The sequence below is a fragment of the Mobula birostris genome, chromosome 13 (assembly GCF_030028105.1).
Source record: "Mobula birostris isolate sMobBir1 chromosome 13, sMobBir1.hap1, whole genome shotgun sequence".
Taxonomy (NCBI): domain Eukaryota; kingdom Metazoa; phylum Chordata; class Chondrichthyes; order Myliobatiformes; family Myliobatidae; genus Mobula; species Mobula birostris.
The window spans coordinates 27,086,778-27,110,803 of record NC_092382.1 but is presented as its reverse complement, the minus strand read 5'-3'; the positions used below and the strand labels follow the sequence as shown (position 1 = coordinate 27,110,803).

The window sequence follows — 24,026 nt, the reverse complement described above, 5'->3', positions numbered from 1 at the left end:
CTGAGCATGCGCGATGTCGTCCTCGCGTCATCAGCGCGGTGGGCGGGGCCTCTGAACCAAACCTGCGGCTCTCTCCGCCAGAGAAAGCAGGATCTCCCAGTGGCCAAACATTTTACTTCCACATCCCATTCTGACATGTCTATCCACCGCCTCCTCTAGTGTAAAGACGAAGCCACACTCAGGAACAACACCTAATATTCCGTCTGGGTAGCCTCCAACCTGATGGCATGAACATCGACTTCTCTAACTTCCGCTAGGCCCCACCTCCCCCTCGTACCCCATCCATTATTTATTTATATACACACATTCTTTCTCTCACTCTCCTTTTTCTCCCTCTGTCCCTCTGAATATACCCCTTGCCCACCCTCTGGGGCCCCCCGCCCCCGTCTTTCTCCCTGGGACTCCTGTCCCATGATCCTCTCATATCCCTTTTGCCTATCACCTGTCCAGCTCTTGGCTCCATCCCTCCCCCTCCTGTCTTCTCCTATCATTTTGGATCTCCCCCCTTCCCCTCTCCCTCTCCCTCTCAAATCTCTTATTAGCTCTTCTTTCAGTTAGTCCTGATGAAGGGTCTCGGCCTGAAACGTCGACTGTACCTCTTCCTAAAGATGCTGCCTGGCCTGCTGTGTTCACCAGCGACTGTGATGTGTGTTGCTTGAATTTCCAGCATCTGCAGATTTCCTCGTGTTTGCAGCTGCCGCATCTCTGCGGCAAAACGGGATCACGTGACGGGAGAAGGGTCTCCCACGTGACCCGGTGACGTCTCCTCGCCCCTCACACGCTGCCCGACGCATTCCCACTTTATTTCATTATTTCCCGTATTATTTCAGCAACATTTTTAATTTTTCCCTCCATATCTTCCCTGTCCCTTCCTCTCCACCCCCCCCCCCCCGGGTCACAGAGTTCTATGTTTATTAACACTAGTTTCTATTCACATTCCTCCGATCACCGAGTCTTCACCGGCCTCTGTGGTGGGGATTTACAGACATTCACCACCCTCGGAGTGGAGACATTTCCCCTCATCTCAGTCCCGGTCAGTCCACCCCCTTTTTCAGAGACTGGGATCCCTGGTTCAGCCGATAATGATGTTGTGCATTTCAATGTGTTCACCTCTCAGTCCTCGATTCACTAAATGAAAGGGTTATCACATTTGATCTTACTTCATATGATGACCCCACCACTCCGGGGATCAGTCTGGTGAATCTTCATTGCACTCTCTATAACAAATACTCTCCAACCTCTTTGTTAATCCTCTATGGAATTAATTTCCATCTTCTGCAGCCCCGTGTTGCCCCAACCACTCACCTCCCACCCCGTCACTATTTCCACCTTCCCACCTCCCCCTCACCTGGATCCACCTCTCACTCCCCAGCTCTTGCCCCATCCCCACCCCTCACCTCTTTTCTCGGACTATTTCCCGTCCACTCTCAGTCCAGAGGGAGGGTCTCGGCCCGAAATGTTGACGGTCCATTTCCCTCCACAGATGCTGCCCGACCCACTGAGTTCCTCCGGCAGTTTGTTCTTTGGTCTGTGTGACCCGTGTTAGTGTGGGGAGCGGGATTTTACACCATATTCCCGGTACAGTCTCAACAAAACACAAATAATTGTCACTTTGCCCGGACCATCGGCCCCGCTTGCAGGGCAACAGTCTGCCGGTGTTTGCCCCCCAATGTGGTGAATCGCCACCACCGTGGGCTCAGACATTTCCACAGATGAGCCCCTCCTGTCCCCACCGGGACAAACATCCTGTCCGCCCCCTCTCTCACCGTCTTCATCCTCTCCCTCCCCGGGGAACCGGCATCAAACCGACGGGCCGAGCGGTCTCCTCCTACCTCTCAGCGACACATCAGACTCCGGCCGCAGGAGACGCTTCACAAACGCCCCAACTTCCCTCGGAGGGAAATGGAAATAAATCAGAAAGCGGACATTTACTTTGACGGTTGTCCCGCCGTGACGGAAAGTTCGGGAGACGGAGTCAGCGGGGGTAACGCCCTCTCGGGTCGTCCGCCTCCGCTATTGGCTGGAAGCAGTGATTGACATTGCTTCGTACCAATGGGAATAGCGCAGCGCGTGACTCCTCTGTTGACAGCGGTGGGGGAGGGGCTGGTCACGTGATTAGTAGCCCGGCCGTTAAACCGACCAAGCTCGAGCTCACCAGCGCGCGGGGCACAAAAGGCCCCGGATGATCGGTTGAGGTGAGAAGGGATCTCCGGGTTGGGGGTCTCACCGGGCGGCGTTTTCAACACCGACTTCGGGTAGTTGCTGTGACTCCGGACTCCGTGACCCGCAATCCCGGGACAGTCCTGCTCTCTTCCCTCTCTCTCAGCCCCACCATCCGTACACGGGCCCCGGGGAGCTTCCGGCTGATGAGGGAATGGGAACCGATGGGTCTCTCAGACAGAGCTGAGCTCCAGCTGTCTAAATGCAAGGATCGGGAACTCGGAGAAAGGGAACAAAATCTTTTACATCAGCTGTTGTGAAAATCACCTTTGTTCTGCCTCCAGTCACAAACAAGAGAAAATCTGCAGATGCTGGAAATCCGAGCAACACACACAAATTGCTGGAGGAACTCAGCATTAGTACTCTTTTCCATAGATGCTGCCTGGCCTGCTGAGTTCCCCCAGCATTTTGTGTCTGTTGCTTGTTCCACCCCCTCTTGTTCTGGACTTTCTACCCGTGAGAACATGTTTTGTCCCACTCTCTCTGGGTACATAATGATATCAAACACCTTTGCCCTGGGCAACAAGTAGCTTTCACATCACAAATGTGCCAGACTCCAATGAGACAGACTACTGCCCTTCCCTTCATATTCATTGGCATTGCCATCACTGAGTTCACCACCGTCAGTCACCTGGGGGAGGGTTCAGGGGAAATATTTATGTACAATACAGAAACTGGTGTTACCTGTGTGTATTGTGGTGATGCAAAAGTTGCTGGAGAATTTGAAAGTGGGAAGAAGTGGAGTGATAGTTTGAAATCTGACTTTTTAAAGCGTCATTTAGCAAGCAAATCAGATATGGACAATGTGCAAAAGCTCTGGTGAGAAAATACTTCATTCCCCGTTACAGGCCTGCTACATAGGTTGTGTGAGAGTGCAGATGAAGTCGATCGAGCCCAGAGGAGATCAAAGTTCTTACTGACAGTGATTTGCTGGCTGTTAAAATGAATACCTCTCTATCTAAAGTCATAGATATGACATGAAGAGAGGTGAGGTACACCCAAGGTGTAGGACACAAGAAACTGGGTGAGAGTCAGGAAGGGGAATGAGGTTAAATCGCCATCGCAGAGTAATCTTGTGTCCATCCCACACAACAACAGGTGGATCCACTTTAGAAACTGTTGGGGGGATTACCTGGCAGAGGAAAGTCAAAGGGGTGAGAGGGGATTCATTAGTGAGGGGAACAGAACAAGAGGGGATTAATATCCTAGTGGTAAGGCTCGCTAGTGCTAGTGTGGGGAGAGAGGGTGATGTGGTTAAAATAAGTTGTAGGGGGAAATGGGAACCAGAATGACAGAACAGATAGTGGGGAGGGTGAATTGAATTGAATTGACTTTATTACATACATCCTTCCTGTACGTGAGGAGTAGAAATCTTTACATCTCCGTCTGAATGTGCAATGTGTAATTTATAGTTGTTTATAATAAATAGTTTGTACATAGGACAGTCAATATAACATAGAAATGCAATTGTATCAGCATGAATTAATCAGTCTGATGGCCTGGTGGAAGATGATGTCCCGGAGCCTGTTGGTCCTTTTGCTGTTGTACCGTTTCCTGGATGGTAGCAGCAGGAACAGGTTGTGGTTGTGGTGAATTGGGTCCCCAATATCCTTTGGGCCCTTTTTACCCCCCTGTCTCTGTAAATGTCCTGAATAGTGGGAAGTTCACATCTACAGATGTGCTGGGCTGTCCGCACCACTCTCTGCAGGTTCCTGCGATTAAGGGAAGTACAGTTCCCATACCAGGCAGTGATGCAGCCAGTCAGGATGCTCTCAATTGTGTTCCTGTACAAAGTTCTTAGGATTTGGGACCCCATCCCAAGCTTCTTCAGCCGTCTGAGGTGAGCAAGGTGCTGTGTGCTCTTTTCACAACACAGCCGGTATGTACAGACCATGTGAGATCCTCGGTGATGTTTATGCCAAGGATCTTGAAGCTGTTCACCGTCTCAACCCCAGATCCACTGATGCCAATAGGGGTGAGCCTGTCTCCATTCCTCCTGTCGTCCACAATCAGCTCCTTTGTTTTTTTAGATTAGATTAGATTCAACTTTATTGTCAGTGTGCCAAGTACAGATACAAAGCCAATGAAATGCAGTTAGCATCTGACCAGAAATGCAAAGAATAGTGTTATTTACAAAATAACTGAGAATAAAAAGTAAGTACTACAGCACACAAATATAAAAGTACGGAGACAGTACAATACGGATGCAATACTGCTTAGTGCTGTGATGTGAGGTTCAGCAGCATCACAGCCTCAGGGAAGAAGCTCTTCCTGTGCCTGCTGGTGCGGGAGCGGAGGCTCCTGTAGTGCCTAGCAGATGGGAGGAGAGTAAAAAGTCCATGGTTAGGGTGAGATGCATCCTTGATAATGCGTTTCGCCCTTCCCAGGCAGTGTTTATGGTAGATGTTCTCAATGGTGGACAATTAGGTGCTGATAATCCGCTGGGCAGTTTTCACCACACAGTGGAGTGCTTTGTAGTCCGAAATGGGACAATTGCCATACATCTCAGGATTGCTACCTGTGCTAGGTGCCAGTGAGGGTAGGAATAGGATGCTCTGGAGGAGGAACAAGTGGCTGAGGAACTGGTGTAGGGGGCAGGGTTTCAGATTTCAGGATCATTGGGACCTCTTCTGGGGCAGGTGGGACCTGTACAAGAGAGACGGGTTACACTTGAACCACAGGGGGACCAATATCCTTTCAGGGAGGTTTGTTAGTGCTATTGGGGAGGCTTTAAACTAGATTTGCAGGGGGGTGGGAACCAGAGTGCCAGAGCTGACAGTGTGGCTGGGGTGAAAATAAATGATGTTGAAAGTTTAAGCAAATCTGCTGATATAAAGGTTGTGAGTGGTGGTAAAAATCTTCTGAGGTGTATATATTTCAATGCTAGGAGTATTGTGGGGAAGGCGGATAAGTTGAGGGCGTGGATTGACACGTGGAATTATGTCGTTGTAGCAATTAGTGAAACTTGGCTGCAGGAGGGGCAGGACTGGCAGCTTAATATTCCAGGGTTCCGATATTTCAAATCTGATCGAGGCAGAGGAATGAAAGGTGGGGGAGTAGCATTGCTTGTTAGGGAAAATATTACAGCAGTGCCCAGGCAGGACAAATTAGAGGGCTTGTCTACTGAGTCCTTATGGGTGGAGCTGAGAAACAGGAAAGGTATAGCCACATTAGTGGGATTGTATTACTGACCACCCAATAGTCAACGAGACTTGGAAGAGCAAATCTGCAGAGAGATAGCAGGCAACTGCAGGAAACATAAAGTTGTGGTGGTAGGGGATTTTAATTTTCCATACATTGATTGGGACTCCCATACTGTTAGGGGTCTAGATGGTTTAGAGTTTGTAAAATGTGTTCAGGAAGGTTTTCTAAATCAATATATAGAGGGACCAACTAGAGGGGATGCAATATTGGATCTCCTGTTAGGAAACGAATTACGGCAAGTGACAGAAGTCTGTGTAGGGGAGCACTTTGGTTCCAGTGATCATAACACCATTAGTTTCAATTTGATCATGGACAAGAATAGATCTGGTCCTAGGGTTGAGGTTCTGAACTGAATGAAGGCCAAATTTGAAGAAATGAGAAAGGATCTAAAAAGTGTGGATTGGGACAGGTTGTTCTCTGGCAAAGATGTGATTGGTAGGTGGGACGCCTTCAAAGGGGAAATTTTGAGAGTGCAGAGTTTGTCTGTTCCTGTCAGGATTAAAGGCAAATTGAATAGGAATAAGGAACCTTGGTTCTCAAGGGATATTGCAACTCTGATAAAGAAGAAGAAGGAGTTGTATGAAATGTATAGGAAACAGGGGGTAAATCAGGTGCTTGAGGAGTATAAGAAGTGCAAGAAAATACTTAAGAAAGAAATCAGGAGGGCTAAAAGGAGACATGAGATTGCCTTGGCAGTCAAAGTGAAGGATAATCCAAAGAGCTTTTACAAGTATATTAAGAGCAAAAGGATTGTAAGGGATAAAATTGGTCCTCTTGAAGATCAGAGTGGTTGGCTTTGTGCGGAACCAAAGGAAATGGGGGAGATCTTAAATAGGTTTTTTGCGTCTGTATTTACTAAGGAAACTGGCATGAAATCTATGGAATTGAGGGAATCAAGTAGTGAGACCATGGAAACTGTACAGATTGAAAAGGAGGAGGTGCTTGCTGTCTTGAGGAAAATTAAAGTGGATAAATCCCCAGGACCTGACAGGGTGTTCCCTCGGACCTTGAAGGAGACTAGTGTTGAAATTGCGGGGGCCCTGGCAGAAATATTTAAAATGTCGCTGTCTGCAGGTGAGGTGCTGGAGGATTGGAGAGTGGCTCATGTTGTTCCGTTGTTTAAAAAAGGATCGAAAAGTTATCCGGGAAATTATAGGCCGGTGAGTTTAACGTCAGTAGTAGGTAAGTTATTGGAGGGAGTACTAAGAGACAGAATCTACAAGCATTTGGATAGACAGGGGCTTATTAGGGAGAGTCAACATGGCTTTGTGCATGGTAAGTCATGTTTGACCAATCTGTTGGAGTTTTTCGAGGAGGTTACCAGGAAAGTGGATGAAGGGAAGGCAGTGGATATTGTCTACATGAACTTCAGTAAGGCCTTTGACAAGGTCCCGCATGGGAGGTTAGTTAGGAAAATTCAGTCACTAGGTATACATGGAGAGGTGGTAAATTGGATTAGACATTGGCTCGATGGAAGAAGCCAGAGAGTGGTGGTAGAGAGTTGCTTCTCTGAGTGGAGGCCTGTGACTACTGGTGTGCCACAGGGATCAGTGCTGGGTCCATTGTTATTTGTCATCTATATCAATGATCTGGATGATAATGTGGTAAATTGGATCAGCAAGTTTGCTGATGATACAAAGACTGGAGGTGTAATAGACAGTGAGGAAGGTTTTCAGAGCCTGCAGAGGGACTTGGACCAGCTGGAAAAATGGACTGAAAAATGGCAGATGGAGTTTAATACTGACAAGTGTGAGGTATTGCATGTTGGAAGGACAAACCAATGTAGAACATACAGGGTTAATGGTAAGGCACTGAGGAGTGCAGTGGAACAGAGGGATCTGGGAATACAGATACAAAATTCCCTAAAAGTGTCGTCACAGGTAGATAGGGTCGTAAAGAGAGCTTTTGGTACATTGGCCTATTAATCAAAGTATTGAGTATAAGAACTGGAATGTTATGATGAGGTTGTATAAGGCATTGGTGAGGCTGAATCTGGAGTATTGTGTTCAGTTTTGGTCACCAAATTACAGGAAGGATATAAATAAGGTTGAAAGAGTGCAGAGAAGGTTTACAAGGATGTAGTCGGGACTTGAGAAACTCAGTTACAGAGAAAGGTTGAATAGGTTAGGACTTTATTCCCTGGAGCGTAGAAGAATGAGGGGAGATTTGATAGAGGTATATAAAATTATGATGGGTATAAGATAGAGTGAATGCAAGCAGGCTTTTTCCACTGAGGCAAGGGAAGAAAAAAACCAGAGGACATGGGTTAAGGGTGAGGGGTGAAAGTTTAAAGGGAACATTAGGGGGGGCTTCTTCACACAGAGATTGGTGGGTGTATGGAATGAGCTGCCGGACGAGGTGGTAAATGTGGGTTCTTTTTTTAACATTTATGAATAAATTGGACAGATACATGGATGGGAGGTGTATGGAGGGATATGGTCCGTGCGCAGGTCAGTGGGACTAGGCAGAAAATGGTTTGGCACAGCCAAGAGGGGCCAAAGGGCCTGTTTCTGTGCTGTACTTTCTGTGGTTTCTATGGTTTAACACTGAGATGCAGTTGGTGAGTATGCTCTCAATGGTACAGTGGTAAAAGTCTGTCATATCCTGGGACAGAGGTGAGCTTTATTGATGCTCCGCAGGAAGTAAAGACGCTGTTGCGCCTTTTTGATCAAGATGGAGGAGTTCAGGGACCAGGTGAGATCCTCGAAAATGTGGACACCAAGGAATTTGAAGCTTGATACACGATCCACTACAGTTCCGTTGATGTAGATTGGGAGTGTGGCTCCTAGCATGCCTGAAGTCCACAATGATCTTGGTCTTCTGGGTGTTAAAGGCCAGATCATTGTTGGCACACCACGCAGCCAAGTGCTGGACCTCATCCCTGTAGGCTGTCTCGTCATCCCCTCTGATCTGGCCAACCACCATGGTGGCCTCTGCGAACTTGATTATGGAGTTAGAACCATGTACAGGAACGCAGTCATAGGTGAAGAGGGAGTACAGAAGAGGGCTCAGCACACAGCCTTGAGGCACGCCGGTGTTCAGGGTGAGAGTGGAGGAGGAGAGGTTATCTAACTGATTGGGGTCTGTTAGTCAGAAAGTCCAAGGTCCAATTGTAGATGGATGAGCTGATAGCAAGCTGGCGAAGTTTGGTGATCAGCTTGAAGGGGCTTACAGAATTGAATGCCGAACTAAAGTCAATGAACAGCATTCTGACGTAAGAGTTGGGGCTGTCCAGGTGGGTCAGGGCAGAGTGAAGTGCCGTGGAGATGGTGTCCTCTGTTGACATGTTGGTGCGATAGGCAGATTGATGGGGGTCCAGGATAGTGGGCAGACAGGATTTCAGATGTGACAGAACCAGTCTCTCAAAGCACTTTGCAATGATGGGGGTGAGTGCAACTGGGCGGAAATCATTCAGGCTCGTGGCAGTGGAATGCTTCGGCACTAGCACGATGGTGGTGATCTTGAAGCTTGTGGGGGACAACACCCTGGGCCAGGGACAGATTAAAAATGTCTGTGAAGACCCCGGCCAACTGTCCTGCACAGACTCTGACCACACGGCCAGGTATTGCATCCGGACCAGCTGCCTTCCGTACATTCACCCTGCTCAGGGTCCACAAACATCGGAGGTGGAAAGTGAGAGAGACAGTTCACCAGGTGGGAGATCCGCTTTGAGGGTGACCTCCTTGTTCCCTCGATCAAAGCGAGCGTAGAAGTAATTGAGCTCATCAGGGAGGGTAGCAGAGCTGGAAGGGGGCACAGTACCAGGAGGTTTGAAGTCTGTAATGACCTGTATGCTATGCCACATGGGCTGGGGGTCAGAGGAGTTGAAATGCTCCTCGATTCTCTGTTTGTAAATGTGTTTAGCCTGAGAGATTCCCCTCCTCAGGTTGGCCCTGGCTGAGCTGTAAGCCTCCTGGTCTCCAGACCTGAAGGCTGAATCTCTGGCTTTGAGCAGGAGGTGAACCTCTCTGTTCATCCATGGTTTCTGACTGGGGAAAACTTTTATTTGTTTTAGTGATGTCTCTCTATCTACACACTTGTTGATGTGCTCAAGGACAGAGTTGGTTTATAAATCAATGTTAATCTGAGAGTCTGTGGTGGCATGGGCAGCAAACATGCTCCAGTCTGTGTGCTGGAATTGGTGCTGAAGAGCAGAGTCAGCATCCTCCAGCCAGATCTTAATAGTCTTCATTGTGGGTTTCACACGTTTAGTGACCGGGCTATACTTGGGAAGCAGAAACAATGAAAGACGGTCGGACTTTCCCAGGTGGGGGAGGGTAGTGAGTTTGCAAGCATCAGCCACATTTGTGTACACATGATCTGAGGTTTTATTCCACGTGGTGGTGCATAATACATTTTGGTAAAATCTTGGAAGCACGGTACGTAGGTTACAATGATTAAAGTCCCCAGCGACAGTCAAAGCTCCATCTGGATGCAATGTCTGCAGCTTGCTAATAGCAGCACTGAGGTCTTTCATGGCTACTTTAGCATTAGCATCCAGTGGAACATAAACTGCGACAGCAATGATGCATGTTTTGTGACAATGAGGGGAGGTTGTTTTCTTGACACCAGTCAGATGTTGTTCAGACACCAGATACAGTCAGCAATCAAATGGTTGTGCCTGGAGCCTTCTCCTCCCCACCCTCCCGCCACCTTCTTTATTGGGCCTCTGCCCCTACCCTCTTCAGTCCTGACGAAGGGTTATGGCCCGAAATGTTAACTGATCATTTCCACGGATGCTGCCCGACCTGCTGAGTACCTCCAGCGTGTTGTGAATGGTGCAATGAATGTGCTGAGCTGTGTATATCACAATGCAAGAAGCATCGCAGGAAAGCCAGATGAGCTCAGGACAGGGAATTATGATATTGTAGCCATTACTGGGATTTGGTTGCACCCAACATCTGAGGGATTTAGAGGGACAAATTTGTAGAGAGATCGCAGACCATGCCAAGGAACAAAAGTTGATTCAGTAAATGATTTTAACTTTCCATGTATTGACTGTGAATCCCATACTGTAAAAGGACAAGATGGGGTGTAGGTTGTCAAATGTGCCCTTAATCAGTACGTAGAATTCCCGATGCAGAAGTGTGCAATGATCTGTTAGGAAATGATACGGGGCTGGTGACAGAAATTAGTGACCATAATGCCATGAAATTCAGGATAAATATGGGAAAAGAGAGGTCTGGACCATGGGTTGAGATTCTAAATTGGAGAAAGGTCAATTTTAATGGTATCAGAAAGGATCTAACAAGTGTGGTTTGGGACAGGCTGTTTCCTGGCAAAGGAGTACTTGGTAAGTGGGAGGCCTTCAGAAGTGAAATTTTGAGGGTGTAGGGATTGTATGTGCCTACCAAAATAAAAGTTGAAAGGTAACTGGTGCAGGGTACCTTGGTTTTCAAGAGATATTGAGGCCCTGGATATTTTGTTCCCCTAAATGCCTCAGACTGTTGGGTGATACCAAGACTCACTAATGACTACATTATCATAATTCCACCGCCTGAGCCCATCTGACTTTTTTTTTTAGTCATCATCTGTTGGTTTCTAAAAGCTTCCCAGTCGTTTTTGCTCTTTTGTTTGCCCTCTCTTTGGCTTTTATGTTGGCTTTGGCTTCTCATTTCATCCACAGTTGTGTCTTCCTGCATTTCCAATGCTTCCACTTCTTTGGGATGTATCGATCACTCAGCTCCCGAATTGCTCACAGAAGCTCCAGCCATTGCTGCTCCATTGTCACTCCTACCTTTTCCCTTCCAAACAAGTTTGGCCAGCTTCTCTGTCATAGAAATATGGAGAGGTTCAGTACGGAAACAGGGTATTTGGCCCATCTAGTCAATGCCGAAAAAAACATTTAAGGTCTCTACTGCAAATACCTGCACTGGGACTTTCGCCTTCAGATGCCTGCCATCCAGGCTCCCATCCAAACTTCTTTTAAATGGTGAAACCGAGCCCATATTTACCACTTGAGTTGACATCTCATTCCACACTCTCACGACCATTTCAGTAAAGAGCTTTTCCAAATGTTCCTGTTAAATTTTCACCTTCTCCACTTACCCATGACCTCTGGTTGTCATCCCACCCAACCTCAGTGGAAACAGCTGCTTGCATTTACCCTATCTATACCCTCATAATTTTGTATACTTCCAACAAATCCTCAAAGCAATGTATAATTTCCTTCTTTATGTTTAGAGCCTTTTTTAGGTGTATAAGCTAATGAGGGGCATTGATCATGTGGATAGCCAGAGGATTCTTTCCCAGGGCTGAAATGGCTAACACAATTGGGCATAGTTTTAAGGTGCTTTGAAATAGATACCGAGGGTATGTCAGGGGTAAGTTCTTTACACAGAGAGTGGTGGGTGCGTGGAATGCACTGCCAGCTATTTGTGTGAGAGGGTTTCAGTTACTGTGGGGCCAGGCACCCATGCAGCTCAGTGGGAACGGAATAATGCCAATGGAGAGAGTCAAACTGAGCCAGGTCACAGATTGGAGATGGCAGAAATGCCACATTCTTAGAGAGACAGGAAGAGCATCAGAGAATTTGGTGGTCATTCCAGATACCAGCACTGTGCCCAGTTAGAAGATGATTTCTCTCTCCACCTTGGGTTGAACTTCACTGTAACAGTGTGAAGTCAGTTCACAGCTTGACAACTCAAGGGATCTCATCTGAAATGTTGTCCTACACCCATTGATGGATTTTGTAAATATTTTTACAGGTTAAAAATGACAAGGAATTTGTCTACGGGAATCTCGAACACAACACGACAGTTTTGCTGTCTCTGTACAGATATTTAAGAAGTGGAGCAAGGGATTCACTCGATCATCCTTCCTGCTCCAACTGTGGGGAGGGATTCACTTGGTCATCTCAACTGAAGGTACATCAGCAAGTTTACACTGGGACAAGGTCATTCAACTGTTCTGTGTGTGAGAAGGGATTCAGTCGGTCTTCCCACCTGTGGACACACCAGTTAGTTGGGCAAATTGCTAGTCATCTGCTGAATTTGTAGGGAAGGATTCACTTGTTCATCTGACCTAATGGCTCACCAGCGAGTTCACACTGGAGACCGGCTGTTCACCTGCTTGGACTGTGGGAAGGGATTCACTGAATCATATAAGCTACTGAGACACTGGTCAGTTCACACTGGGGAGCAGCCGTTCACGTGCTCAGACTGTGGGAAGGGATTCCCTTGTTTCTCTAAACTGAAGGTACATCAGCAAGTTCACACTGGGGAGCGGCTGTTCACCTGCTTGGACTGTGGGAAGGGATTCACTGAATCATATAAGCTACTGAGGCACCAGTCAGTTCACACTGGAGAGCAGCCGTTCACGTGCTCAGACTGTGGGAAGGGATTCACTGAATCATTTAACCTACGGATACACTGGTCAGTTCACACTGGCGGGAGGGCGTTCACGTGCTCAGACTGCAGGAAGGGATTCACTCGCTCATCCCAACTGAAGGTGCATCAGCGAGTTCACACTGGGGAGAGGCCATTCACCTGCTCAGTCTGTGGGAAGGGATTTACTCTGTCATCTCGGTTACTGAGACACCAGTCAGTTCACACCTGGGAGTGGCCGTTCACCTGCTCAGACTGTGGGAAGGGATTCACTCTGTCATCTGCACTGAAGGTACATCAACGAGTTCACACTGGAGAGAGGCCGTTCACTTGCTCAGTGTGTGGGAAGGGATTCACTTGCTCATCCCTACTGAAGGTACATCAGCGAGTTCACACTGGAGAGAAGCTGTTCACCTGCTCAGACTGTGGGAAGGGTTTCACTTGCTCATCTCAACTGAAGGTACACCAGCGAGTTCACACTGGAGAGAGGCCGTTCACCTGCTCAGACTGTGGGAAGGGTTTCACTTACTCATCTCAACTGAACATACATCAGCGAGTTCACACTGGAGAGAGGCCGTTCACCTGCTCAGACTGTGGGAGGGGATTCACTCGTTCATCTCAACTGAAGGTACATCAGCGAGTTCACACTGGAGAGAAGCCGTTCACCTGCTCAGACTGTGGGAAGGGATTCACTCGTTCATCTCAACTGAACATACATCAGCGAGTTCACACTGGAGAGCGGCCGTTCACCTGCTCAGACTGTGGGAAGGGATTCACTCGTTCATCTCAACTGAACATACATCAGCGAGTTCACACTGGAGAGCGGCCGTTCACCTGCTCAGACTGTGGGAAGGGTTTCACTTACTCATCTCAACTGAACATACATCAGCGAGTTCACACTGGAGAGAGGCCGTTCACCTGCTCAGACTGTGGGAGGGGTTTCACTCGTTCATCTCAACTGAAGGTACATCAGCGAGTTCACACCGGAGAGAAGCCGTTCACCTGCTCAGACTGTGGGAAGGGATTCACTTGCTCATCTCAACTGAACGTACATCAGCAAGTTCACACTGGAGAGAGGCCGTTCACCTGCTCGGACTGTGGGAAGGGATTCACTTGCTCATCTCAACTGAACATACATCAGCGAGTTCACACTGGAGAGAGGCCGTTCACCTGCTCAGACTGTGGGAAGGGATTCACTCGTTCATCTCAACTGAAGGTACATCAGCGAGTTCACACTGGAGAGAGGCCGTTCACCTGCTCAGACTGTGGGAAGGGATTCACTCAGTCATTTAATCTGAAGGTACATCAGCGAGTTCACACTGGAGAGAGGCCATTCATCTGTTCAGACTGTGGGAAGGGATTCATTCAGTCATCTGAACTGAAGGTACATCAGCGAGTTCACACTGGGGAGAAGCCGTTCACCTGCTCAGACTGTGGGAAGGGATTCACTTGCTCATCTCAACTGAAGGTACATCAGCGAGTTCACACTGGAGAGAGGGCATTCACCTGCTCAGACTGTGGGAAGGGATTCACTTGCTCATCTCAACTGAACATACATCAGCGAGTTCACACTGGAGAGAGGCCGTTCACCTGCTCAGACTGTGGGAAGGGATTCACTCGTTCATCTCAACTGAAGGTACACCAGCGAGTTCACACTGGAGAGAGGCCATTCACCTGCTCAGACTGTGGGAAGGGATTCACTTTGTCCTCTCAACTACTGAGTCACCAGCAAGTTCACACTGGAGAGAGGCCATTCACCTGCTCAGTGTGTGGGAAGGGATTCACTTGGTTGTCTCATCTTCAGAGACACCAGCATGTTCACACAGGGGAGAGGTAGTTCACCTGCTCAGTGTGTGGGAAGAGTTTCATTCGGTCATCCAACCTGCAGAGACACCAGCGAGTTCACACTGGGTAGAGGCTGATCTGCTGCTCAGACTTTGGGAAGAGATTCTCTCAGCCATCGCCACCAAATGTCCATCATTGAGTTCACAATGGGGAGAGGCCGTTCACCTGCTGTGAATGTGTGAAGCAATTCGCTCAGTCATCTAACCATATTTAACTCTCACTTCAGCTAGCAGCTTAATATAGGGGGTGATAGCCCCCAGCCCGGCCAAACTTAAGAAATCTCGTTTGGGTGGATGCTGCACGATGTGACCCCCATTACAAATCAGTACCCTGAAATAACAAACGGTACATAATATACGATTAAACAATTGGGCTTTGTAGTTATTACTTTGACTATAGAGTTAGTAAAGAAAAAATAAAGGAAAATGGCCCACTCTCTCCATTCATGTCTTCTCACCTCTCCCCAGCAAAAGACCGCAAAAATCTCTCTTCCAGACTCACAAGAAAGAACAACATTTCTCCCATTGGATAGCCCTGCACTTCAAAACCCTGTTGTCTCTAGTCGTAACGTAAACATTGCTGCTACAGAGAAACAGTAACCTCAGCAGTGATACATTACAGAGAGGCCATTACATTAACACTGAAACCTCACAGCATGTTACAGTTGTGACACATTACTGGGTTCACAATAGACAATAGGTGCAGGAATAGGCCATTTGGCTCTTCGAGCCAGCACTGCCATTCACTGTGATCATGGCTGATCATCCACAATCAGTACCCCGTTCCTGCCTTATCCCCATAATCTTTGACTCCGCTATCTTTAAGAGCTCTATCCATCTCTTTCTTGAAAGCATCCAGAGACTTGGCCTCCACAGCCTTCTGGTGCAGTGCATTCCATATATCCACCACTCTCTGGGTGAAAAAATGTTTCCTCAACTCCGTTCTAAATGGCTTACCCCTTATTCTTAAACTGTGGCCTCTGGTTCTGGACTCACCCATCAGCGGGAACATGCTTCCTGCCTCCAGTGTGTCCAATCCCTTAATAATCTTATATGTTTCAATAAGATCCCCTCTCAGCCTTCTAAATTCCAGTGTATGCAAGCCCAGTCGCTCCAATCTTTCGACATATGACAGTCCCGCCATCCCGGGAATTAACCTTGCGAACTTGCGCTGCACTCCTTCAATAGCAAGAATGTCCTTCCTCAAATTTGGAGACAAAAATTGCACACAGTACTCCAGGTGTGGTCTCACCAGTACCCTGTACAGCTGCAGAAGGACTTCTTTGCTCCTATACTCAATTCCCCTTGTTATGAAGGCCAGCATGCCATTAGCTTTCTTCACAGCCTGCTGTACTTGCATGCTTGCTTTCAGTGACTGATGTACAAGAACACCTGGATTTCGTTGTACTTCCCTTTTTCTTAAATTGATTCCATTTAGATAATAATCTGCCTTCCTGTTCTCACCACAAAAGTGGATAACCTCACATTTGTCCATATTAAACTGCATCTGCCATGCATCCGCCCACTCACCCAGCCTGTCAAAGTCACCCTGCATTCTCATAACATCCTCCTCACATTTCACACTGCCACCCAGCTTTGTGTCATCGGCAAATTTGCTAATGTTACTTTTAATCCGTTCATCTAAATCATTAATATACATTGTAAACAGCTGCGGTCCCAGCTCTGAACGTTGTGGAACCCCACTGGTCACCGCCTGCCATTCCGAAAGGGACCCGTTAATCGCTACTCTTTGTTTTCTATCAGCCAGCCAATTTTCAATCCATGTCAGTACTCTGCCCCCAATACCATGTGCCCTAATTTTGCCCACTAATCTCCTATGTGGGACTTCATCAAAGGCTTTCTGAAGCTCCAGGTACACTATATCCACTGGCTCTCCCTCGTCCATTTTCATACTTACATCCTCAAAAAATTCCAGAAGATTAGTCAAGCACGATTTCTGCACTGGGGAGAAAGTTTCAATAAGCTGCATGCTGGATATTTGTCCATCACCGTTGCTGAATGCAATTTTGAGAGTGACTGTCGGTGCTGAACTCTACAATTATTGCTGATGCTCACCACACCCAGTTCTGCACCCTGGTCACTGAGCATGGGAGGAGGTTCTTCTGCTGCATATTCACCTTTATTGGGACTGGAGTTTAACGTGGACTGGAGTGGAGAGCGGCCAGTGAAGGAGTGGAGCTTTGAGGCTTTGGCTCGAGAGATTTCAGCGAACAGAGGCAGAGGATGAGCTTGCTCCCAGTAAGGTAAGGCCGGGAAAGTTTATTTAATTAATTAACTTAGGAGTTAGTAATGGAGGCAGTAGATAGGGCAGTCCAGTGCTCCGATTGTAGGATGTGGGAAGTCAGGGACAGGACAATTGTCTCCGATATCTACACCTGCAAGAGGTGCATCCAGCTGCAGCTCCTGTCAAATCGGATCATTCGGGGGGCAGAGGCAGTAATAGATCAGAGTTTCAGGGAGACAGTCACCCCTAAAAGTCAGGAGACAGGTAGCTGGGTGACTGTCAGGAGAGGGAAGGGGAATAGACAGAAAGAGCAGAGCACCCCTGTGGCCGTTCCCATCAACAATAAGTATACTGTTTTGGATACTGTTGGTGGGGACGACCTACACCTACCAGGGACAAATTGTAGTGGTCACGTCTCTGGCACCGAGACTGGACCCTCAGCTCAGAAAGGAAGGAGTGAAAAGAGGAGAGCAGTAGTGATAGGGGATTCGATAGTTAAGGGGACAGTTAAGAGGTTTTGTGGGAAAGATATAGAATCCCAGTCTGTTGCCTCCCTGGTGCCAGGGTCCGCGATATCTCGGATGGAGTTCTCGGTATTCTCAGGAGAGAGGGTGAGCAGCCAGATGTCCTGGTCCACGTGGGGACCAATGACATAGATGGGAGTAGGGATGAGGTCCTGAAGAAGGAATATGGGGAGTTAGGGAAAAAAAGTGAAAAAGCAGGACCTCAAGGGTGGTAATCTCGGGATTGCTTCCTGTGCCGCGAGACAGAGAGGGTGGGAACAGGAAGTCGTGGCAGTTGAATGTGTGGCTGAAGAGTTGGTGCTGGGGGCAGGGGTTCAGATTTCTGGAGCATTGGGATCTTCTCTGGGGAAGGTCTGACCTGTACAACAAGGACGGGCTGCACCTGAACTGGAAAGGGACCAATACCTTGGTGGGCAGGTTTGTTAGAGCTGTTGGGGAGGGTTTAAACTAGATTGTCAGGGGGGGTGGGAATCAGAATGTGAGTGCAGAGATGAGGGTAGAAGGACAAGGGCATGATGCTGTGTGTTCTGAGTTGCTGAGGAAGGACAGGCAGGGACAAAACATACATGTAGCCAGTTCAAGGGGTTGAAATGTGTCTATTCCAACGCTAGGAGTATTAGGAATAAAGGGGATGAACTTAGAGAATGGATCAGTACGTGGAACTATGACGTTGTGGCCATTACTGAAACTTGGCTGGAAGAAGGGCAGGATTGGCTGATGCAGGTACTGGGGTTTAGGTGTTTTACAAGGATTAGGATGGGAGGTAGAAAAGGGGGGAGTAGCATTACTGGTCGGGGATAGTATCACACCTGTAGAAAGGGAGGACGCTGCAGAGGGAGTGTCCACTGAGTCGGTGTGGGTGGAAGTCAGAAATAGGAAGGGATCAATCACTGTGCCGGGAGTGGTCTATAGGCCCCCAAATAGCCCTCGGGACACCGAGGAACAGATAAGCAGGCAGATTTTTGAATGGTGCAGGAAATACAGGGTTGTAGTTATGGGTGATTTCAACTTCCCTCATATTGACTGGCACCTCTTGACTGCAAGGGGGATAGATGGGGCTGAATTTGTCAGGTGTGTTCAAGAAGGATTCCTGACACAGTATGTGGACTGGCCGATGAGAGGACAGGCCATTCTGGATCTAGTTCTCGGTAATGAACCTGGTCAGGTGGCAGACATCTTGGTGGGGGAGCATTTTGGTGAGAGTGACCACAACTCCCTTAGCTTCAGCATAGCTATGGAAAAGGATAAAAACAGACAAAATGGGAAAGTGCTTAACTGGGGAAGGGCTAACTATGAATGGATGAGGCAGGAACTAGCGAGAGTAAATTGGAAACAGGTGTTCAAAGGTGCAAGCACAGGAGTAATGTGGAGGAAGTTTAGGAACCACTTTTGCTGGGTTCAGGATAGGTTTGTCCCACTGATGTAAGGAAAAAATGGTAGGAAAAGGGAACCGTGGCTGACAAAACACGTGAGGCAACTCGTCAAGCGGAAGAAGGAAGCATATGTTAGATATAAGAAGCAGTCAGAGCCCTGTTGGTCGCTTTTCGATTGCTCCTACCCTGTTTACTTAATTGTCTCCTACCAGTCTTTTTTTTTGAAACCTTATTATAATACTTCAATACTGCTTTACTATGGCTGGGAAAAGAACCAGAGCATTTGCAAAAGAAAGAGAAACAGAAGATGAATCCCCAGTCACTTTGGATTCAATCAGTGACTTCCTTAAATCGCAGAAATAGGAATTCTCTGAGGAGTTTCAATGGCTTAACAGCAAATTGGATACAATTCAACAAACTTTATTTGAGCATGAGAACCAAATTCAGGAGAATACTGCGAAGCTAATGACACTTGAAGAGGACATTGAAGATACAATTAAACTCTGCAAAGAGTTATCTTTATCCAGTGATAAAATGCTGAAAAGGATCATCAGTCTCGAAAACAGGAACAGGAGAAATAACTTGCAAATCCTGGGTCTTGAAGAATCAGTTGAAGGCGCTGACCGTTCGAAGTCTTTGCAAACTTTCTGAAGCAGATTTTCCCAGCTTTATTCACTTCTGAGCCGAAGCTCAATCGAGCTTTTCGCTCTCCGACTTTGAAGCCGTTGTCCTCAGCGGCGAAACCCAGATCGGTCGGACTAACCTTTCAGGAGTTTCATATTAAGGGCCTTTTAATTTGCCATACCCGGCGACAAGGAATGATTGATTTCCAAAGTTACATGGTTAGATTTGTGGAAGACTATTCACCTGAAATTTTGACTGATTGCATGAAATATAAAGAAGTTATGTTGGAATTTTATAATGAAGGATATAAACCATCCCTTCGGTTCCCCGCTCATCTGAGTATTGTTTTGAAGAACGGATTGTGAAAAAGAATAAAGTCAGTTGAAGATGCAAAAGATTTTCTGAAGGATGAAGTCTAAAACTGTTATACTTCTTATTTGATCAAGTTTTTTCTTCTGTTAATATGAATTTAAAATAAGGTTTCATTAAGCTTACATTTGGCTGTTCATATATTGTCTTTTGTTTTTTTTGATACTACTTTATTTTATCCCTTTTTGATGCTTTATTTTAATACAGCTTTTTTGGATTTGTTTAAAGTGACCTTTTCATATTTTCGAATACTGAGTTCTTTTGCTTTTTATGTTGTGTATTGATAGGGACATAATGACCTTGCAAGACTGGAGTTTTTTCTGTCAACAGGATTTTTTTGGGGCCGGTACTTAGTTCTTAGCTCACTGACTGTCTATTGGTCAGCTTTCTCGCTTTGGATGGGGGAGGGCGTAGGGCCTATTTCTCTCTGGGAGCTGTGTTGGGTTGAATATATAATTGTTTGAGATTCCTGCGCCCTAAGGACAAAGAGTTTTCATTCTTCTCACATGTTTATCATTCTTATTCTCGAATTGATTACTTTTTTATTGACTCGTCTAATTCCATCTGTAATCGACTGCAAATATGACATTATCGCCATTTCAGATCATGCTCCAGTGAAACTTTCTATCAAGTTAATGGATACCACTTGTACTAATAGGCAATGGTGATTTAATTCCAATTTGCTTCAAGACCTGTACTTTGTTAAATTTATGAAGGAACAGATTGATTTCTTTTTTTCCAACTAACATTACGGAAGAAATTTCCAAAGGCACAGTTTGGGATGCTTTTAAAGCTTATATCTGCGGACAGATTATTTCTTTTTCTGTTGGTTTAAACAAACATATTAAGAATGAAACATTTTTGTTGGTTGATAAAATTAAAGAAATTGATAAGAAATATTCTATTGCTCCTAGTAAGGAGCTCTACAAACAGAGAGTCGAACTTCAAATGGAACATAACTTATTATTAACATCCTCAATTGAAAATCAATTAATGAAAACTAGAAATAAGTTCTATATTCATAGTGATAAATTGGGTAAATTATTAGCTAATCAATTGAAAACTACTTCAGTTAAATGTCAAATTATCCAGATTCGTAAACATGATGACACTTTGACAGTTGATCATGACGAGATAAACAAAACTTTTGAAGAATTTTATATTTCTTTATACAATTCTGATTTTCCTCATGACTCTAACACTATGCATGATATTTTAAGGAAATTGAACTTTCCAAAATTATCACACAAAGAATGTTCAACATTAGAAACTCCGATGACAGATGAAGAAATAACAATGAATTCTGGCAAAATACCTGGTCCTGATGGTTTTACAGTGGAATTTTTAAAGTTTTTTTTCCTCTATTCTCTCTCCTTGGTCATCTAGAATATTTAAAGAAGCAATCAGATTAGGTAAATTACCACAATCATTTTATGAAGCTTCTATTTCTTTAATTCTTAAAAAGAATAAAGATCCTACTGATTGTGCATCATACAGACCGATATCGCTTTTGAATGTAGACTCCAATTTTTTTTCTAAAATATTAGTGACTAGGTTAGAAAAGGTACTACCTCAAATTATCTCTGTGGACCAAACAGGATTTATTCAAAATCATTATTCATTTTCTTAATATTAGGAGGTTAATGAATATTGCTTATACTCCTTCATTTAACACTCTGGAATGTATTATTTCATTAGCTGCTGAGAAGGCTTTCGACGGAGTTGAATGGCCATATTTAGTTACTGTGTTTGAGAAATGTAATTTTAGTCCGATATTTATATCTTGGATTAAATTGATATATCATTCCCCTGTAGCTTCTGTTTGTAGTAACAATCAAAGATCTTCCTTTTTTTGTTTATCTCGGGGTACTAGGCAGGGATGTTCATTATTATTTGATATTGCCCTTGAACCTTTAGCAATTGCCATCCCAGACTCACCTAACATTTTTGGTATTACCCATGGAAATGAAATGCAGGAGTTATCATTATATGCAGATGATTTGTTATTATGTATCTCTAATCCTGGAAAATCTATTCCTGTTACTTTATTCTTGTTGGCTCAGTTTAGTAATTTTTCTGGTTACAAATTTAAGCTTAATAAGAATGAACTATTTCCCTTAAATATGCAGGTTTCTATTGATGGATGTTTACCATTTAAATTGGTTACTGACTCTTTTATATATTTAGGGGTTAAAATTACGAAAAAGCATAAAGATTTATTTAAAGCTAATTTTTCTACCTTTAATCGATCAGATTAAACTTTTGTTTACTAAATGGTCACCAATGTCTTTATCATTGATCGGTCAGATCAATGTTATCAAGATGATTATTTTGCCTAAGTTTTTATACGTATTTCAAGTGGTGCCAATTTTCATTCCAAAATTATTTTTTGATAATGTTGATTCCAAAATCTCCTCATATATATGGCAGAACAAAAATCCTAGGTTAGGCAAAGGACATTTACAGAAATCTAAAAAGGAGGTGAGGTTTAGCTTTGCTGAATTTTAGATTTTACTATTGGGCAATTAACATTTGATATTTAAATTTTTGGTTATGAGAGTTGGACGCAACTTCAAGTCCACGTTGGGTGAATCTTGAATGTAATTCTTTACAAGGGTTTTCATTGGGTTCTATTTTAGGGTCTTCGCTTCCCTTTACTCTTTCTAAATTGTATAAACAAATGGATAACCCAATAGTTAAATATACTTGACATATATGGTTTCAATTTGGAATTCTTTTTGGGTTGAATCAATTTACTTTAGCAAGTCCTATTGTATCTAATTTCTTTTTTCAACCCACTACTATAGATTAAGAATATTTGGCTTGGAAAATTAAAAGTAGAGTACGATTTTGTGATTTATTTTCAGATAATTGTTTCACGTCTTTTGAACAACTAATAAATATAATTTGCCTAGATCTCACTTTTTTAGATATTTACAAGTTAGAAATTTTTCTAAAATACTGTTTTTCCTACCTTCCCGAATTTACAAACGTTTGTATAATCAATGGATATTTTGGAAAAACAAAATTAGATTTAAAGCCTCTTCAGAATGGTGTAATAGCAATTATTTATGATATAATTATGAAAATATGTCTAATAAAAATCAGAGTGATTGGGAAAGGGAACTTAAGATTATTGTACCAATTGAAAAATGGGAAAAACATCTTCAATTAGTTAATTCATCTATATGTGCGAAACATGCGTTGATACAGTTTAAAGTAGTAGATAGGGCTCATATGTCTAGGGATAAATTATCTCGTTATTATTCTCATATAAATTCTATCTGTGATAGATGTCACTCTGAGATAGCTTCTCTAACTCAAATGTTTTGGTCATGTCCTTTGTTGAAAAAAATATTGGAAATATATTTTTGATATTATCTCAACTGTTTTGAATATTGACCTACAACCTCACTCTATTACTGCCATTTTTGGGTTACCAATGATAGAATCAAGTCATTTAACCCCTTCAGCTCGTCGGATGATTGTATTTCTTACATTAATGGCTAGAAGATCCATTTTGCTGAATTGGAAAGAGATTAATCCTCCCACCACATTTCATTGATTTTCTCAAACTATGTTGTGTTTAAATTTGAAAAAAAAAATTAGAAGTGTTGTTTATGATCCCTCTATTAAATTCGAAGAAGACTTGGAGGCCATTTATTAAACATTTTCATATGATGTAACTTGACCTTTTCCAAACTTATTTTATTTCTTTGTAATACATGGTGAGAGGAACGGAGTCAACAACACTAATGGTTCCCTTTTTTTAACAATGTTACAAAACAGCCCGTGCCTTTTTTTAGTTTAGTTGATTAACATTGTTTATGTTAGTTTTTTTTTCCGGGATATATTTTTGTTTTGTTTTTCTTTTTCATGATTTTTTTATATAGATTTTTTTGTTTTATATTGTTCATCTGTATCATGTATGATAGGGAGACTTAATACTCATGTGTCAACTGGGCTTATATTTAACTATGAAAATTACAATGCTGTATTCCCAATAAATTTGTATCAATACTGTGGTATGTTTATTATTATGATACTAATAAAGATTGAAAAAGAGAAAAAAAATATATATGATTGTTTGTTTGAATATCTTACTTTATGGTTTGCTTTCTAGTTTTAATAAGTTATGGCCAGATATTTTTAGTTACATGTTGATTAGTATTTAAAATGGTTTGAAATAGTAACCTATTTAATTTGAATGTGAAAGGGCTGAATCACCCCACCAAAAGGAACAAAGTGTTTGCTTATATTCAAAAATTAAAAGCACCTTTTTTTTTTACAAGAAACAC

At 44.4% G+C, this 24,026-nt stretch overlaps 1 protein-coding gene across 1 annotated transcript; it reads left to right on the top strand.

Moving 5' to 3' along the window:
* Nucleotides 1-12,205: 12,205 nt before the first annotated feature.
* Nucleotides 12,206-16,774, top strand: LOC140208637 (uncharacterized). Its single transcript, XM_072277471.1, has one exon. The coding sequence runs from the start codon at nt 12,451-12,453 to the stop codon at nt 14,584-14,586; it is 2,136 nt and encodes a 711-aa protein (XP_072133572.1). The 5' UTR covers nt 12,206-12,450; the 3' UTR covers nt 14,587-16,774.
* The last annotated feature ends 7,252 nt before the right edge of the window (nt 16,775-24,026 follow it).